Here is a 20306-nt window from a genome sequence, read left to right as displayed (position 1 = left end):
GACACCTGTGGGGGAGTGGAGTACTGCCCCTGCACAAATGTGAACTGTATAAAAGAAGTTTCTCAGCCTCTCATACAAGCATGGACTTCCACAGCCCAGCTGCCATGTGGTGTGGTGGGGCAGAGTCTAGCACTAGTGCTGAAAAGAGTCTCGGCCTTTCCTGCCATATCCTTTGCAGGGAAGAAGTCATCACCCCATGATGGGGCTACTTTTTCATGGCTAGATGCAATCGCCCTGCTGATGATAAAGAAATGAAACCAAAATGGACCCAGGTGCCCACTTCAATTTCTTGGGCTTCCTGTTGCCATATTCAAATTCATGGGCTTCCTGTTACCTACTTCCCGCACACCTGGAGAGCAGTGAAGATAGATGAGGCCACAGCGGACAACTGTGGGGTATAGTGGAATACATATGGGACTCCTCTGGAGACCAGTAAAGTCAATTTAAATAAGTGAGGTTTCCACGCTAGCATTAATCCGACCTTTGAAATTTGAACTTGGTGCTATGCCGACTCACGTGGTCGGTGGAATAATATCAATCTTAGTGTTCCCTAAAATCAACCTAGTGGTTTTCACAGAAGACAGTGACGTGTAAAGTCAAGCTAACTCGCTTAAAATCGACTTAATCGTTTAGTATAGGCATAGGCTACATCTACACTACAAGATAAATTCAAATTTAAGGCAGGTACCTTGATATTACCACATGACTGTCGTCATTGTAAATACCGTTAGCTTGATTTAGGGAGCACTAATATCAGTACCACAGTATCACAATCACCTGATGGGTATAGTGTCAAGCTCAAATTCAGAAGTTCTATTAAAGACCAATGTGGAAGCGCCATGTCAGCCAGCTGCTCAAAGGTGACCGCATTGTGGCGCTGGATCCCCATTTGTTGGAGGACCTCCTCATCCTCCCAGAGGCAGAGGAGGTCCTGGACCTCGGCCTCTGTCCAGGAGGGGGCTCGATGCTTCGGGGACTGGCCCGCCTCCTGGGACGACTGCCCGCTGTCTTTGGAGTGTTCCTGGGGTGGGTGGGGGTCCGAGTGGCTGGCCATGGGTCCCAGTGGTATGGAGGACTGGCAGGCTGTCACGGTGGCTGATGAGCTGGAGAGCAGCGTGGCCTCAATGCTGGCTGCATGCTCTCAGCTTCTTGCCTGAGGGTTTCTGGGAGCGTGTCCCCTTAAGCTCAGCCAGACACTGGAGCCATAGAGCTCCATCTGTGCTGTGAGTGGCACTGCCTCCTGCCAGCTGATCGCTGCCATGGAGGACTCCCTCTTTTGAATGAGCGGGCCATGGAGCGCCTACACTTGCTCTCTGTCGAAATTGTCTTTTGAAGGAGGGCGCTCTTCCCATCCTGGGAACGGAGCACCCACTTCGAAAGAACGCAGGAGTTCTTTCGAAAGAGCGCGGTGTGTGTGTGTGTGTGTGTGTGGACACTCTGCAGGCTCTTTTGAAAGAGCTCAGTCTTCCGATCCTAATTTCAAATGTACTTGCTAGTGTAGATGCAGCCTGAGTGTCTATGTTTACACTACAGCGATCCTTTGAAAGAAGTTCTTCCTGAAGATCTCTTCCAAAAAAATCTTCTGTTGAAAAAGTGTGTCCACACACAAAAAAGTGGATTGAAAAAAAGGATCTGCTCTTTCAATAGAGAGCATCCACGCAGCCCCTACCCTTTTGAAAGAATGGGCCAGGGATCAAAAAATCTGGTGCCATTAGGACTGCTCTTTTGGGAAAAAAAGGATCCTTGGGGCTTCTACATATGTTAATTTCAGAAATAATCTTACAGAGAAAGGTGTCTTTTCTCATCTGGGAGAGGAAGAGGAATAACGGAAAAAGTGCAGTGTTCTTCCAATTTAATATTGAAGGAATGCATTTTGTGTGTAGATGCTCCACAGGATTTTTCTTATGTGAAAATCAAATTTTGTTCTGTAATTGTCTTTCTACACATTATATTTCAATGACAATTACCCTGTTATTAGGGAATACATTTTTGTACTATGCTGTTCAGACGGTATACTTATCCCTGTGTATCTCCCTTAATTTGTTGTTCTTATTAAGATTGTTAAATGGTTGTGCTTTTTTAGTAAATTGCTGTTTTGTGACATGTATAGTATACGTATCTCCAGTAGGGTAAAATGGCAATTTGTTTTTCAAAGGTCTTGAGCATTAATTGGTTTAAACTCATGCTGAATTGCATAGAAGTCACTTTGGGAAGTGATAAAAGTGTGACTAGTTTCTTTCTAGTTTAATGACTGTATGTTGAACCACAGTTGCCAGCATAGTGTTTTTGGCCTTCTGGTGGTTATGAGTGTTCTTCTGCTCTAAACAACTGAGCAGTTAATGTAATTTGAAATGTGTTCATTTTTTTTCAAAGGCATGTAAAATAGTCACCCCTGAGTTCTATACATCCCTTGTGCTTTTCTTACTTTGATGTAAAACCTTTAGTTTGGCTTATCTTGTTTTATTTTTATCTTTTGGGGTACTAACTTGACTTATTGAGGTCATTTAATTTTTTATGTAATTTTTAATACGTGAAGAATGGAATATCACTTTAAAAATGTCAATCAAGTCTTTAGTTTTTTTCTACAGGAAGCAACTATTAACAATGTAACAAAGCCAACATGGGTGTTTTCATTGACTTTAATGGTAGCTGAATTGAGTTCTTAAGATCAAATTCCTTTGTGAGCATCTTATGGATTTTCTGATTGAGAATTGCAGTCCTTCATAACTGAGGTAGCACTAGTGTCTCCTGACAAGTTTTATTTTTGATGCAAATCCCTTTACAAGTAGAATCAACAAATTATCACGGTTTAAAGATTTTCTTTCCAACTAAAATCTCAAAGGCAGACTGTTCTAAAAGTCAAATTTGTTTATCACTGTTTCTGACTAAAGACTAAAATGACTCTACTCAAAGCACAGAATTTTACATATTGGTCAGTTGGCTCCTACATTTACAATAATTAAAGAAATTAAAATTATTAAACTGGATATGATTTTCAGTCTGGTCTCTGGCTGAACACAGAGGATATCTGTAGGGAATGTAACTGATAAAGACCCAATGCTATTAATCCCAAACCAGCTGAATGTTAAGCATATGAAAAGTCCCAATTTTAGGTCTCTTTGGCTACATCTACACGTACTGGAGAAGATGGACCACTCCAGGTCGATCTTCCAGGGTGCCATTTTGTGCATGGTAGTAAAGAAGGTAGGTAGTAAGGGAGGTCAACAGGAGGAGCACTCTGTCGACCTTCGGCCATGAAGACAGGCACATAAGTTGATGGCTGCAAAGTAGATTTTTGGTACACAATTGGTGTACCAAAAATTGCATAACAGCCGTTGACCTTCAAAGTAAGTCTAGACACAGCCATTAAGTCTCAAAGAATGTTTTTAATTTTTTTTCAATACTTTTTTGAGACTTTTAGAACAAATAGTTGCCCCTAAGACTGTAACTGTGCAAAAAGACTTTAACTGCACAAAATATAAAAAAACCCAATACTGTTCACGTTTTTAAATTAAACATGCTATAGTGGACCTAAAATAGGAGCTGCCTTGCAGGACTGAAGCTGCTTACCCTAAAATTCCAGGCCTTGACAAGTCAACCAACTCCCTCTGCAGTTCTGCTTCATGAGCTTTTTCAGAACTCTGTGGTAGAGCTGTCTGGCTGAGGAAATTTAGTCCAAGCGCCATCTGTACCTCTTAGGAGGCATGTGATCCAGGAATCGAATACCACTATCCCTCTGCTTTCTTAGCTTGCCACCCCAAATCAAATTTCTTACTCCTCTCCAAGACACAACTTTCCCACTGCCAACTCCCTCTAAATTTACGGTGTTATCTCACTCCAAATGCCTTTCTTTCCTCCTGATACTTCTCTACCATCTTGATCTTTTTAGCCCACCCTCATGTGCTAGCTCAGCCTTGCCTATACTGATTTTCCACTATTTCACAATTGCCAATACTGCTACTCATCTGTTCTCCTTGCAGCAGTGGGAGAGTAAGACTGTACTGAGAAAGGGTATCTTTGGATTAGAAAAAGGAATATTTTCAGAGAGCATGAATTAAGTCTCACTGTTGTTGTTCTTGCACTCAGAAGAGCTGAGGAGTCTGTGAAGATTGCTTTTTAATTTGTTTGTGAAATTTGTGGGATTCTTAGTGATCTGAAAAGTCTGACTATGAAACTCTGAGACCCACAGAATGAGGAACTGAGATAAGACATTCTTTTAAAGGGTACTTTGTTCCTGGCTTGGAACTTGAGTTGTGAAAGCTCCTATGGAGTTTCTTCAGCAGGTGCCTCGACCTGAGATATACAGATTATAGTTAGGTGGAAAATTGTGCATATTTTTTCTTCAGTTAGTGTTTAGACAAATGCCATGTTATCAACCCAATCATAAGTGTTACCTGATAAAATGAGCTTCACGTGGAGAGAGGAAAAAAAAAAGCAGATACTGTGTTTGTGAGCCACTAATACACAGCCAGTAAAAGATATGCTTTGCATTGTACGTTTTTAATGAAAGTTGAGCTCAAAATCTGTGTTTTATAGACTGTAATGGGATAATCTGCAACAATGGAGAAGCTGTTTTGCATCCCTGTCATACTCCAGGATCACAGTCCAATAGTACTTCCTCCAGTTCCCTGTGTGACATCACTAACTCAGCCTATGAAGGTTCTTCTTCAGGTACAAAAAATTAATATTTAAATTTAAATTTCTGTCTGTTTTTCTGCTTACTCCTGTAGTGTTTTTAAAGAAAAATATCATATAGTCATGCAGCTTAGCCAGTGTGTATGTAGCTTGTGAATATCTGTGAAACTGTCCAATCCCCTTTTGAATAGAGGATAGAATGTCCGGAGGACATTAACACAGATGGGGAATACATTCTGGAATTGGAATTAAATTGGTTAGGCCCAATGGGATGGTTGGGCCCAGCGGGTAGTGGTCAATGGCTCAATACCTGGGTGGCAGTCAGTTTCAAGCGGAGTGCCGCAAGGCTTGGTTTTGGGGGCCGGTGCTGTTCAACATCTTCATTAACGACCTGGATGAGGGACTGGATTGCACTCTTAGCAAATTTGCAGATGACACAAAACTAGGGGGAAGGGTAGATACATTGGTGGGTAGAGAGAGAATCCAGAGGGACCTGGATAAATTGGAGGACTGGGCCAAAAGAAATCTGATGCAGTTCAACAAGCAGAAGTGTAGAGTCCTGCACTTGGGGCGGAAGAATCCCAAGCATTGTTGTAGGATGGGGACTGACTGGCGCAGCAGCAGTAAGATGGAAAGGGATCTAGGGATTATGGTGGATGAAAGGCTGGATATGAGTAAACAGTGTGCCCTTGTAGCCAAGAAGGCTAACGGCATACTAGGGTGCATTAGGAGGAACATTTCCAGCAGATGTAGAGAAGTAGTTGTTCCCCCTATTTGGAACTGGTGAGGCCACATCTGGAATATTGTGTCCAGTTTTGGGCCCCCAGTATATAAAGGATGTGGATGTACTGGAGCAGGTTCAGCAGAGGGCAACAAAAATGATTAAGGATCTGGAGCGCAAGACCTGTGGGGATAGTCTTGAGGAATTTGGGCTTGTTTAGTTTACAGAAGAGAAGCCTTTAGGGGTGATTTAATAGCAGCCTTCAACTTCCTGAAGGGGAGCTCAAGAGAGGAGGGTGAGAAACTGTTCTCAGTGGTGTCAGATGGCAGAAAAAGGAGTAATGGTTTAAAGTTAAAGAGGGAGAGGTGTAGGTTAGATATTAGGAAAAACTACTTCACCAGGAGGGTGGTGAAGCATTGAAATGCATTGCCTAGAAAGGTGGTAGATTCTCTGTCCCTCGAGGTTTTTAAGTCTCGGCTTGACAAGGTCCTGGCTGGGATGACTTAATGGGAGTTGATCCTGCTTGAAGCAGGGGGCTAGACTAAATGACCTCCTGAGGTCCCTTCCAGCCCTATGATTCTATGATATGTCTAGAAGTCTCATTCATTCAGCAAGTATCCCTTCCCCATTCACCACCGAATTGGTCACAGGATAATAACCTTGTGCCAAACTAGATTTTTGAGAGGAAGATAATAGCTCTTCTAATCACTAGGTTTTAACCTTGTAGTGCGGCAGATACTGCCTGTGGTTGGATTCTACTGTGCCAATGAATGATTACAAACTCTGGACAAGATTATGCATTCTTACTCACACACGGTAATGTCATGTGACTGGAGCCAGCCCACTAAAATGAGTGAGACTTCTCAGTGTGCTAAAGAATGGAAGAAACTGTTCCCTTTTAAGGTGACCATGCTGCCATTGGCCATGTCTACACGTGCCCCAAACTTCGAAATGGCCATGCAAATGGCCATTTCGAAGTTTACTAATGAAGCGCTGAAATGCATATTCAGCGCTTCATTAGCGTGCGGGCGGCAGCGGCGCTTCGAAATTGACGCGCCTTGCCGCCGTGCGGCGCGTCCAGACGGGGCTCCTTTTCGAAAGGATGCCAGCTTCTTTGAAGTCCCCCATGGGAATAAGGGGACTTCGAAGAAGCTGGCGTCCTTTCGAAAAGGAGCCCCGTCTGGACGCGCCGCACGGCGGCAAGGCGCGTCAATTTCGAAGCGCCGCTGCCGCCCGCACGCTAATGAAGCGCTGAATATGCATTTCAGCGCTTCATTAGTAAACTTCGAAATGGCCATTTGCATGGCCATTTCGAAGTTTGGGGCACGTGTAGACGTAGCGATTGTCTAAGGAAGAGCTGTTCAGACAGAGCTTCCTAGTGGAAAGTGAGTTTGCAATATAGATGATCTTCATCACATAGCTACCCCTAGTTTTACAAAGAGAAACCAGTTGACAGAACTGCTTCCCTTTTCCAACACTAAGCAATTATAAAACAGGTTTAGGTTACAAAAACCACACACAATGAATGCTAATACCCTGCACTTTGAAAGTCTATATGGTTTATTTGTTTAAAAAAATGAAGACCAAAATGCTTATAATAAAATCATTTTTAATAACTAGAAGAATTTAAATAATTAATGTAGCAAAGAAAACATTTATTGTAGTATCATCATAATTAAGGTTGCATACCCTTTTTTTTTTTTTTTTTTTTTTTTTTGCAAGTCCTGTATCTCATTGTCTTATCTTATCGTTTTGGAATCCTTTTTTGTAAACATAGCATGGGGAGTCTGAACGAAATTTCATCCCCAAATGTGTGTGAGAAAGTGTAATGATCTCCAGAACATATTTAAGTGTTGGTATGCTGCTATTTTTTTTAAGAAATAGGAAAGGACTCAAAACACAGGAAAAGCCTGATTTCCACATACTCCTGCCTGCACACGTGGTGTTTTCTTCACTTATTGTTGCCTGAATCATTGAAATATCATAGACAATTAGCCACTCATCACTCCTTCCCTCCAGTTAATTTGCATAGTTGGATAGAGGCACTATTGTCCTGGTTGCTCTGGCAACATCTGCCTTTAATTGCTGATTTTCTTTAGACTGCTCTGTTATTGTTACCTAGAAGAATCTCCCAGGAGGAGCTGTAGTGAAAGGGGTTTCGGTTTGGTTCAGCCTCTTCTGTGCTCCTTTTGGTTTGCAATGGGGTAAGGCACATTGATTCTTTTGAGAAGGTTATTTGTTACTTTCCTCAAAAGTTTATAAGAAAATAAGCTACAAAATTCTAGTTCTTTTCCTTTAGATTGTTTATCTGATCCTTCCAAATTAGGGTCTACGACTTTTTGAATATTCAAGTTTGAGAGGAAGTAGGAAATTATAGACCTCTGAATCATAGTTTGTGTTACACAATTAAAAAAGCCACTGAAGTTTCAGTAAAAAAACTTCTGTTTGAATAGTTTAATTACTTTTACTTAATAGGGAGTGCTGTAACATGGTGCTTCACAGAAACTACAGTTACAACAAAATGCATATTGAAGGCAGTAAATGTGTAAAGGCTTTATTATTCACGGAGCACATACATACATAAAATATTTTATTTGCATTAACATGCTGAGGAAATACATAAACTTTATTTAAAGTTAGTGAAGATTGTTCAAATCAGTGAACAACCATAAAAGATCAGGAAATAAAAGAAATAAAATGTAGACAAATCAAGCACACTCATGTTTAGAAAACAAAAGAGAGAAAGCCGTGCTAGTCTATATACTATCAAAACAAAAAAGCAGTCAAGTAGCACTTTAAAGACTAACAAAATAATTTATTTGGTGATGAGCTTTCGTGGGACAGACCCACTTCTTCAGACCATAGCCATACCAGAACAGATTCAATAGTTAAGGCATAGAGAACCAAAAATAGTAATCAAGGTTGACAAATCAGAAAAAAATTATCAAGGTGAGTAAATCAGAGAGTGGGGAGGGAGGGGGGAGTCAAGAGTTAGATTAAGCCAAGTATGCAAAAGAGCTCCTATAATGACCCAGAAAATTCTCATCCTGGTTCAAACCACATGTTAATGTGTCGAATTTGAATATAAAAGAGAGTTCAGCAGCCTCTCTTTCCAAAGTAGTGTGAAAAGTCCTCTTCAGTAAGATGCAAACTCTTAAGTCATTAACAGAATGGCCCACTCCATTAAAATGTTGTCTGACCGGTTTGTGGCTCAGGAGTTTTTTTATGTCTGTTTTGTGCCCATTCACTCTTTGTCTAAGAGAGTTTGAAGTCTGTCCAATATACAAAGCATCTGGGCATCGTTGGCACATGATGGCATATATGATGTTAATTGAGGAACATGAGAATGTGCCCATGATTCTGTGACTAACCTGGTTAGGTCCAGTGATGGTATCCCCAGAATAGATATGTGGACAAAGCTGGCAGTGGGCTTTGTTGCAAGGAAAAGTCCCAGTACTGGTGTTCCTGCGGTATAGACTGTGGCTGTTGGTAAGAATCCTCATAAGAGTTTGTCTGTGGGAGGGAACAGGCCTGTCACCTAGGGCCTTCTGGAGTGTCGCATCCTGATTAAGGACAGATTGCAGGTCTTTAATAATGTGTTGCAGTGGTTGGAGTTGGGGGCTGTAAGTAATGACCAGTGTTGTTCTGTTCTTGGCTTTTTTGGGCCTCTGTTGGAGTAGCTGGTCTCTGGGTATTGTCTGGCCCTGTTGATTTGTTTTTTTTTATTTCTCCTGGTGGGTAATTCAGGTTTATGACTATTTGGTAGAGTGTGGTACCAGTCAGGCCATCCTTGATTTGTACTCGATTACTCCACATGAGAGAGACATTTCCTTGACGCTACAGTACAAATCAAGGATGGCCTGATTGGTACCACACTTTACCGGAAACCCACTGATCGCTATACTTACCTACATGCTTCTAGCTTCCATCCTGCGCACACAACTTGATCCATTGTTTACAGCCAAGCCCTTAGGTACAATCGCATTTGCTCTGATCCTACTGACAGAGACCAAAAACTGCAAGATCGTTACCAAATATTCATAATAGAAAATAGGTAGAAATGTTGGAAACAAATGTTTTTCCATACAATGCAGTCATGCATTTGTTTTAAAACCTGGACTTAGTTAACTAAACCTGTCCCCAAAGTCCTGAAGCCTGTCTGAAATCCATTTTTCATGAGACAAATGTGCTGTCAGCTTGTCCCCTATTTTAAGGTTACCATGTGTTTCTTTGCCACCCTAATGTATAAGAAGTGCACCATGAGACACATGATACAGAATGTGCAGGCTGAGAATATGTCCAAGGTGAGTCATCTTCTGATGACCTGCTTTAGTGTCAAGAATTTAATTTTCATTATAGATACATAACTTCTTAAATATTATCTGTACTTATATTACACAATGATTAGTGTAATAGTGGTCTATTGGCTCTCATTAGAGACTGTAAATCCCCCCTTTGGTGAATTATTGTGCATAAAATAGACCCGTCAGTGAACACAGAGATGTTCCTCAGTCTAAGTAGTGAATGAATCTTTTTCAGTTGGACCTCTGCCTAATTGTTGCAGAAGTTGGAATCTGTAGGGAATGAAGAGGGGGTTTGCAGAAAGAGAATAATGTTTCTTATGGTTAAGGTGTTGGGGACTTGGTGTGTATCCCTGCCTGCACTACACAGTTTGTATATGATGCTGAGTAAGTCGCATGTTGCTTGCTCTAAAGGTTTCTGCATGTAGTTGAAGGTCCTCTGACAATACATATGCACAAGGGGGCCAAAGTAAGTTTGCATGAGCAGTGTATTTTCTAACACTAGACTGCTTGATTTAACAAATTGCTAATCCTTAATTTTGTATTTCCCAATTTTTATATATAATTTAGGCATGATAGTGGTAATATGCGATATAGGATTCAGCCGTGTCAGATTTTGTTGGAAGGTAGGGCAATGATAATACAAAATAACTGATATTGGAAGAGGCTTGTTTTTACTATCAGAGGCTTTTTATACAACAGCCAATAATATGGGTGAAAGTGACTTAGCCAAGTTGTACATTTCTGTATGACAGGGCTATGGAACTTGCCTAGACAAACTTTTATAATCCATTCTTATTGGAACCACATCTAAGAATATTTTGTCAGGATTACTGCCTATGATTTCATATGCCAAGTTTGAATGATTAGAATTTACGTTCTTCTGATTGTGTAATAACCATTTCTTCTTTTTTTAAGAGAGAGGACCCAGAAATGCAAGATTTGTTGTTTCCAAAATTGTATCTTTTCACTTGTCAAGAATCAATTTAAATAACAGTTCATATGGTTTCTGATTTTATTTCTTTGCTGTCTGAATAAGATTAGTATTTTAAAAAAGTGCAGTTTTTGTATTGGAAAATGTCATAAGGAAGCTTTGCAATCTCTTTTGTATTATTCAGAATTGGAAAATATTCCTACAAATGAAAATGTGAAGATGAATGTAGCTGGCGGACAAAGTGAGGAGAAAGAGAATAAATTTCAATTGGCACTATTTCCTGATGAAGACACAGAGGAATATATCTTCTTTCAGAAAGTGATAACTGCAGTTCAGAACTGGTTCACTCTCTTCGGCTGGTCTAAGGGACCTAATCCTATTTCTATTCCACACTCACTGAGACGGTAATAGTGTTTGTTTCTCAGATGTTTCCTATTGAAATGTTGCATTGCACCAATGTTTATTCCATCGTTAGAAACGTTTTTGGATGATCCGTGTTTATGACCAAGTTACTTGGACTATGCAAATGACTAATGAAATAGAGAAACCCAAAGATATTTTTCATTAGTAATGCAAAGGCTACGTCTACAAAACTCACGGAGCATCTATACACAAAATGCATTTTGTTGATAGAAACTGTTGACAAAAAAGCTGTGTAGACACCCCGGGGGCCCTTTTGTCAACAGAGCAGATCAAAAGAGTTTTTATGTGTAGAATCCGTCTGTCACCAGTTTTGTAGGAACATCTCTTCTGACATTAACTTCTGTAGTCAGATGCTTCTCGTGTAGACATAGCCTTGGAGCTGTGAAACAAAAAGGTCTTAGTTTTTCTTTTGTAGCTTGTCCGTTCATTAAATGGAACAAGAAGCTGTGGAACACTATGGCATTAAAAACAGATATAGTGCTTTTTGTAACTGAAATTTGAGTTTGATCTCAGAATAAACACAATTTGTGAGTCACCACTTTGTCAAGGCCAAAGCTTGCAAATAAATGGTTGTGCCTTTGCCCCTGCCCATAGAGTCAACAAATTAATTGATGAGAAAGCACATTTCAGTAAAGTAGAGCCTTGTGAGCTGCCTTTGAATCTGATGTCTATCAATGGGTAGATGAATCACCTGAGATGGTCCTTGCTAGTTTTGATGGTACTGAAAAAAGAGGCATTCTCTCATGGTTCCCAAATGTGTAGGTTTTTGTACAGGGTGAAAATTAAAACTTTGGATTGTACTTGAAACATAACGGTGACGACCTCAGAATCAGTTTTATTAAAGTCTAATCAATTATAGAAATAGTGTAGAAATTCAGAAGTACTGTATTTCTCACAGTCCATTCCCCAAGCCTTTCCATAACGGTTTATGAAGGAATTCATCACATTAATGGTTCAATAGATATTGTTCCATGCAAGTTTCTTTTAATATACTTAAAATGATAAACTTGATTTTTCCCTCCATTTAGTGATGTGTGTAAAATCCAGATGACATCATCGAATGAAAAAGTTTTTAAACAAAACCTTGGCAAAGATACAAAGACTGTTTATGACATGCTACTCCACCTGAGTGGGCAGCTGCTACCGGGAATTACTTCAAGCCAGTCATTGCCTTCTGAGCCTGTGGAACGAGTGCTTCAGCTCCACTGGCAGCATTCTACAATGCTCACTTTTCTCAAGTAAGCTTTTGTATTGGTAGATATGCTAAAGGGTTATTTTTTTTTCCTTCCCCTCCCTCTGCTGAGTTTGAGTAGTTTGGATTCCTTTCCTATTGAATAATATGCTTTTTCCAACTTTTACAGTATTTTTGAAAGTACCATATTTACAGTAATGAACTTGATAGTAATGTATCCTATGAAACTTGGTGATCGCATTGTTATGCAATGTCAAATAACTACTCTAAAGTTGATGAATTAATTTTGCTTCTAACGTTATGGTGATACCCTTTTATTTTTTTAAAGAAAACACAACTCTAATCCACCCTTAGAACATTCAACCAGGTTATTTCCTCTAGGATGCGTGGCCACTTCAAATCATCCAACTGAAAAATCAGTAGAATAAGGACTGAGAACTTGGGGAGAGGAACTGTATGAAGTGTCCCTTTTCTGTTAGAGAGCAGGTCATAGGAATTTATGGCTACTTCTGCACTGGGACGCTACATCGAAGTAGTTTATTTCGAAGTAGTGACATCGAAATAAGCTACTTTGACACGTAGCATCCACACGTCCTCTGGGGCTGGTGCCATTGATGTTCAACATTGAGGTAGCAATGTGCAACATCGAAAGGGGCCCCTCAGGGGAGCGTCTACACACAAAGGCCACCCCGTTTGAAACAAGGGGCTAGGAAAGCCTGTGGACAGGGACACAAGGCAGACTAGCCCTTCTGGGGCAACAGCAAGCCGCTCCCTTAAAGTTCACCTCCCAGACACACTCAGCCTGCACAGCACGAGGTCTGCAGAGCTGACACCAAGTTGCAGACCCCGTGCACGGAGCTATGGACCCCCAGCAGCAGCAGCAGCCAGAGGCCTTCAGGGCTGTCACCGAGGCAGGGGCCACCATGCTCAGTGCTGCACAGGAGGCCACCCAGCACCTCCTTGAACGCAAGCCCCCCTTGTGGGATGAAGTGGCCACCCCAGACCATCATGGGGCCCCTGCGCCCCATGCCCCCTCCCCCACACTGGGTGCTCCACTGGCTGTGGAGATATTCCACCAGCATGTAGTGGTGGGAGTGCCTGGTCCTGGAGGAGTGGGATGATGACCACTGGCTCCGGAATTTCTGGATGAGCCAGCAGACATTCCTTGAGCTCTGCCAGTGGCTCACCCCTGCCCTGAGGCACCAGGACACCTGGATGTGGCATGCCCTCACTGTCGAGAAATGGGTCGGCTTTGCTGTCTGGCATCTGGCCACTCCAGACAGCTACCAATCCATAGGACAGCAGTTTGGTGTAGGCAAGGCCACTGTTGGGGCCATCCTCATGAATGTAAGGAGGCCTGGGAGGGGACCCCTGGGGGGTGGAGGTTCCGGGGGAGGGGGGAGCCAGGCATACCCTGCACACCCTTATGGGTGCCCATGTCCTCGCCCTGCAGGTGGTGCGCATGCTGAATGCCCTGCTGCTCCACAGCCTTGTGCAGCTCGGGGACATGTATGCAGCCACTGCGGGGTTTGCCAGCATGGGGTTCCCCAACTGCTTTGGTGCACTGGATGGGACCCACATCCCCATCCGTGCCCCAGACCACAGCAGAGGACGCTTCCTGAACAGGAAGGGCTCCCACTCGCTGGTCCTCCAGGCCATGGTGGACAGCCGGAGCTGCTTCCAGGACATATATGTTGGCTGGTTTGGCAGCACCCACGACACCCGCATTTTTAGGAACTCCGGCCTTTGCCGGCGGCTGGAGGCGGGGATCTACATCCCCCAGAGGGATCTCCCTCTGGGGGACACCACCATACCCTTCTGCCTCGTGGCAGATACAGCCTAACCCCTTCCAGCACTGGCTTATGTGCCCCTACACAGGGCACCTCAGTGCCAGCCAGGAGGGGTTCAACACCGGCCTGAACCATGCATGCCAGGTGGTTGAGCAGGCTTTTGGCCGCCTCAAAGGCCTCTGGCGCTGCCTCCTTGCTCGCCTGGATGTGGGTCTCCCCAACATCCCCCAGGTTGTGGGCACATGCTGTACACTCCACAACCTGGTGGAGAGCGAGGGGGAGGCCTTCGTGCAGAGGAGGGCTGTGGAGGCCAGCCTAGCCTATCCCCAGCCAGCCACCGCCCCGAGCCACAAGGCCCACCATGAGGGGATCTGTGTCTGGGAGGCCCTGCATGCCCATTTTGACCCTGCTGTGGGGTGAGCACCATCGGGCCACCCCTGGTGGGCCTCTCTCACACTGCCCCCACCACCCACACACTGCACCCCCTAAAGAGCACATGACACATGTTTTGAAAAATAAACCTGAAAATAATATTTAAGAACCCAAACTGTAGAGCAATTATTTACAGAAACAAACACCCATGGAGGAACTATGTACCTGGGGGGACAGCTACCTAAAGAGGGGGTGGGACACAACTATTTACAATGAGGGGAACTGTACAGTAGGGGGACCCTGAGTGGCCCAGTCCTTGGCCCCTCACAGCCCATCATCCGGCATGGGTGGGCACGACCCACGCCTGGTCTGGAGTCCCTGTCGAGGCCGAGTGGGGGCCAGAAGGACTGGCAAATAGGGCAGGATGGCTCCCGAGCCCCGCGGTCCCCTTCAGCAGGCTCCAGTGCAGGGGGGCAGCTGGCAGAGAAGGCAGCTGGAGGAGCCAGGGTGCGGCAGCTGGTCCGCAGTCCTCTCCAGGGTCCTGACAATGTGGTCAAAAGTCTGCATAAAGGACCCCCAGGCCTCCTGGCACCAGGTCAGTGCTTGCTTCTCCACTTGGAGGCAGCGCTCTGCCACCTCCACCTGACCCTGGAGGGTGGCAAGGACTTGGGGGTCAGCAGCTGCCTGTGGCTGGCCTGGTGGTGGTGGGTTTGTCCTGTGGCTGGTCCCTGCTCCAGCTGGCTGCCATGGTGCGACGTTCCCGGTGGGCTGTCTGGCACCACGGACATTGAAGCGCTATCATGGCCCTTGGATGCTGCTGCTGTGGAAGGAGCGGGGAAGAGAGGACAGCCGTTAGTACTGGGCCCTGGCCCATGGCCCATGCCCTCCTGGTGCTGGGTTCCCATACCCCCAACCAGGGGTGTGATGTCCCTGTGGGTGGCCCCCTTCAGGGGTTCAGCCTCCCTTACCCCTCTGGGGATGGGGCATGGCGCTGTCTGTGGGAGTGGGTGGTGATGGGCCCTGGGGGCTGTGCTGTTGTCCCGGGGCCATGGTCTGACTGGGTCATGGTGGGCCAGGGTTGGCTCGGTGAGTGGGGGTCCCTCGTCGTGTTCCTTGCCCCACTCCATAACCTGGAGGTATGTGCCCTGTAGGCTACATACCTGACAGTCCACTCCCACAATCAGGGGACACCTGTTGGGCAGGCATCCTGCTGGAGCTGTGGAAGGGGAGGTCAATGAGGAGTTTCCCATCACTAGACCCCCTCCTCCGCTGTCCCAGTGGCGGGCTCCTCTGGGAGGGCCCTGGGGTGCAGGGCTGGCCTCCAGGCTGGACTCCAGCTCTGAGGCCTGCTGGGGCTCCTCAGCCGTGGTGTCAAGGGTGGCCGGGGTGGGGAGGAGGTGTACTAGCTTGTTCTGAAGAATCCATTTTTACAGTGTAAGTACGAAGCTGCCAGAAAGTTCAGAGAGAGGGGACAGGAAAAAGAGAGGAATAGTTAACCTTCCATCATTAGTTTAACAGATTCTGTTGACTAAAGGGAATAATTATGGTCATCTAGTCTCACATTCTGTGTAACACAGACCAAATAACTTCCTCAAATTCATTCCTAGAGCATATCATTTTTAGAAAACCATCATATTTTACTATTAAAAAATAACAAATTTTAGCACAAGATTACAGAGGGTGATACCTGTTATTTGAAAGAATGAGACACATCCTATTTAATTTGCTTCATTAACTGGTCCTGCTAGTAACAGGTAACCTTCTGCCACCTTTTTCCCTCTTTCCCCCCTCTCTGGTCTAAAAACCCTGGATTCTCTTTTTTCCTCTTTATTTTTTGTCTGAGGAAGTGGGTTTTGCCCACAAAAGCTCATGACCTAATCAATTTGTTAGTCTCTAAGGTGCCATAGGACTGCTTGTTCTGCCTGTTGTTTGTTAATCTATCACTGTGAGGCATATTTTTAAATCCTTTAGTCATTACCCTGGCTTTTCTCTGAACTTTTTCCAGTTAATCAATGTCCTTCTTGAGTTGTGATACTAGAATGAGACACAGTATTCACCAAGTGTCACACCAGTGCCAAAAAAAGAGGTAAAACAACCTCCCTACTCCTATTTGGCCCTCATAGCACATACAGGCCGTGTCTACACTAGGCCCAAACTTCGAAATGGCCACGCAAATGGCCATTTCGAAGTTTACTAATGAAGCGCTGAAATGCATATTCAGCGCTTCATTAGCATGCGGGTGGCTGCGGCGCTTCGAAATTGACGTGGCTCATCCCGACGGGGCTCCTTTTTTGAAAGGACCCCGCCTACTTCGAAGTCCCCTTATTCCCATCAGCTCAGTCCCCATGAGCTGATTGGAATAAGGGGACTTCGAAGTAGGCGGGGTCCTTTCGAAAAGGAGCCCTGTCGGGACGAGACGTGCAGCGGCGAGGCGCATCAATTTCGAAGTGCCGCGGCCGCCCGCATGCTAATGAAGTGCTGAATATGCATTTCAGTGCTTCATTAGTAAACTTCGAAATGGCCATTTGCATGGCCATTTTGAAGTTTGAGGCTAGTGTAGACGTAGCCACAGAGTGCAAGTTCAGTACCATAGGCCTCCAGATATTTTTTAGCGTCCATGCTTCCCAGGTTAGGATCCCCCATTCCGAAAGCGTGGCCTGAATTCTTTATTCCTAAATGTATATATTTATAACTACTTTCTGTTTACTTGGGCCCAGTTTACAAAGCAATTTAAAGCACTCTAAATTCGTGACCTGTTTCTTTCATTGTTTACCAAACACTGTTTTTTGTTTTTATCATGTGCAAACTTTATCTATGATTTTTGTGTTCTGCCAAGTTATTGATAAAAATGTTTGATAGTATAGAGCTAGGATCCAATCCCTGTGGCACTCCCTTGGAAACACGCCTGCTTGATGGCCATTCCCCATTCACAATTACATTTTGAGACCTATCAGTAAACCAGTTTCCAATGCATTTGTTATGTGGCATGTTGATTTTATATTTTAATTTTTTAACGAAAACTTTGTGTTGTACTAGGTCAAGTGCTTTACAGAAATCTAAGTATATATGCCAGTGGTATTACCTTTCCCAACTAAAGTTGGAATCTGATTTAAAAAATAAAATTAGATAAGTTCTGTTTTCCATAAACCCATGTTGATTTGTATCACTTACATTGCTTTCTGTTAATTCTTTATTAATTCAGCTATTGAGTTAGATATTCATAACACCCAGAGAATTCAATCTGCCGATGTGATAGGCCCCCCAATTCTCCACTTTGGATTTCCAAAACAGTGTGTCTTCTGTTTGTCATTTTGTTGTTGGAAACTTAGCTGCCCTGGGAAACAGATAAAACAGTTGATTGCCACAGCCTTTATAACATGGTTTGGTTTGAGAGAAGAAGATGTGGCTCGTTGTCCCCCTCAATATTATTATTTATTTAGTCTTGGCAAGAAAATAGTGCCCAGTTGAACAGAATATCTCATGTTACAGAAGCACAAAAACACATTGTCACCCCACCTGCGTGCATCTTCCCTTTCCTTGCGTGTGCCAATGTGGGTTTAAAGGCTGGAGCTACGCTCCAGTTCCCTCTCTACCATCTGTGTTACGTGTCAGAGTAACTCTCTGTGTCAACCTTCACTTGAGCATTTGTAATTAGTTAGCGCTGCTGATTTATTTAAGGTAAAGCAGCTTTAGCAGGATGCCATAGGGAGAAGTGGCTCTCTTTCCCTTCAGGCACCTGTGGTGCTGGATGCCATGGCTGAGCATAGCAGCTCCCCAGGCTTCAGGACCTGTCTATCTTGCAAGTCAAATATAACTCTGAACAGAGGACGTTTGAGATGTCTGTTTTGCGTCAGAATGCTTTGAAATCTGCAGGTGAACCCAGGAAGGAGATATGCCTGGAAGCTTTTCTTTCCTTTTTTTTTTAATGGGGCAGTCGATCACAGAGAGGCTCTGACCTGGGGTTCCAGGTGTCCAGATGTTGTCAAAATCTGCCCCTGCATTGACTTTGAAACTGGCTGAGGGATTGCTGAGCCCAGTTTCCTGTCAAGGAAACCATAGGTATAGGTTGGACTCACAGTGGGAAAAGATTACTTATCTTTACAGTAGCTGATGGTCTTGGAGGTGCGTAGGCCTTATACATATTCAACAACAATCAATTCTCCACAACTGCCACTTTTGGATCTTGATATCATCAGTTGTTAAGTTGCTGTTGTGTATGACAAGGAGGCACCACCATTTATACCCTCACTGAAATGCACAAATAGAGGAAGGCCACATGCTCTGCTCTAGTGGATATTGCTGACCAGAAAGTTCTCTGATGCATGTGCACTCATCAGTTGTGGAAAATATGTACGTGCGCGCACACACACACACACCCCCTTTGAAGAAGAACATGGTTTAGTGTTCAGGTAAGTCATCTCCTTTCATAGGAACTGAAAAACAAGTTATGCATAGCCTATTAGCAGAAAGACTTCTAAGGCTCTTTGATCATTATTCCAGAAACAGTTGTTTTGAAAACTCGCAGTGTGAGTTGGGCCTCAATCCTGCTTCTGATTTAGTACTCACAATCAGTTGCTGAACAATATGATTTGTGTATTTAACTATGTACTTGGTCAGATGTCTGCATTCTGCTGTTTGTGCCCTAAGTTGATTGCAACAATGGGTTTTCACTTACAGCTAGATAGCCTGTACAAAATGCTGGGTGTGAAATTAGGGGCAGTCTTTAAAAAGTCTACTTATGTTTGTTTCTGTATTATTTCAGAAGCCAAGGTGCCTGCCTTCCTCATGTTATGCCTGAATTTCTTCTTGAACCTGATGAGTATAAGAAATGGGTTGGACTGCAAATCACACTGAAGGTAATTGATACAAAATAGCTTACAGTTATTTTTTTTTATCCTGCAGAGACTTAAGCACATGCATAAATATCTGCATGGTTTACAATGCTATTAAAATGAAGGAGATTATTTGTAGTTTATAAAGTTAAGCATGTGTATAAGCTTAGTAGGAGCAGGGTTGTAGATTGGCATTTACTTCAGTCAGTCCCATGTCCACATGTAGGAGGTAGAGCTGCGTGTCTAAAAGCTATTTATCGGTAGATATTTTTAAAAAAGTCTCTTTTGAAAAAAGAAAGGTACATAGGAATTGTCATATTGGAACAGAGCAGTAGTCCCTCTAGTCTAATATTCTTTTATTCATAGTGACCAGACAGTTTGAAAGGAGTTTGCAGTTAACCATGTAAAAGAAAATTATAGGATGACTCTTAGGAGAAGTTTCCTTCCGGTTCCTAATAATTACAGGTAATCTTAAGACATGAAGTGCCGGGGTTTATGGCTCTCCCGAAACATATGGTTTTCAATATTTACTGTTATAAATCTGAGTATTCTTCTTAGTCTGATCTCCTTTTAGATCCTCTTAAGCTGCTTACCTCCATGTTCCAGTGAGTTAGTTACTTGGACTAATTTTTTCAGCTGTGTGGAAGAAGTATATCCTTTCATCAAGTTAATTTGCCACCTTACGGTTTCATTTAATGTTTGCAATTCAGTTGGTTGGAAAAACTTGACTGATCTGGAAAATTTTGACAACCTCATGATGCCATCATCCTAATATTTTTGTAAAGAACACAGCCCTGAAAACCCTTAAAGACTTCTGTGGAGGTTATTAGTAGAAACTAGAGTTGTGTGTGGTAGGGAAGATTAGAACAAAGTGAATAAAATTTATCAAGCAGAAGGAGAGTGGGAAATCTGTAAAAACAAATTCAGAAAAACAGTGGGATCTAAGAATTGTACAGTGCAGACCAAATGCAAGTTAATCTTTTGGCTTGGCAAATGCTGAGAGCAATTATTTTGTAGATGTACAGGAGTGATGGAAAAGAGGAGCTTGTTAAATAATTCAGCCCGTTTGCCTATCCTTGCATGATTGTTGCTTGCAGTTTGTGTGC

At 43.4% G+C, this 20306-nt stretch overlaps 1 protein-coding gene across 1 annotated transcript in view; it reads left to right on the top strand.

The window, feature by feature from the left end:
- The window catches only part of CFAP47 (cilia and flagella associated protein 47), a 324141-nt gene that overhangs the window by 165047 nt on the left and 138788 nt on the right, over positions 1 to 20306 (top strand). The window contains exons 28-31 of the mRNA XM_074988334.1: positions 4537 to 4671; positions 10776 to 10995; positions 12043 to 12252; positions 19131 to 19224. Coding sequence (XP_074844435.1) covers positions 4537 to 4671; positions 10776 to 10995; positions 12043 to 12252; positions 19131 to 19224 — 659 coding nt within the window. The remainder of the gene's footprint in view (positions 1 to 4536; positions 4672 to 10775; positions 10996 to 12042; positions 12253 to 19130; positions 19225 to 20306) is intronic.

The sequence above is a fragment of the Carettochelys insculpta genome, chromosome 1 (genome assembly GCF_033958435.1).
Source record: "Carettochelys insculpta isolate YL-2023 chromosome 1, ASM3395843v1, whole genome shotgun sequence".
In the NCBI taxonomy this organism is placed as follows: Eukaryota; Metazoa; Chordata; order Testudines; family Carettochelyidae; genus Carettochelys; species Carettochelys insculpta.
Note: the sequence above shows the minus strand (reverse complement) of the source record. Positions and strands in the feature narration are given on the sequence as shown.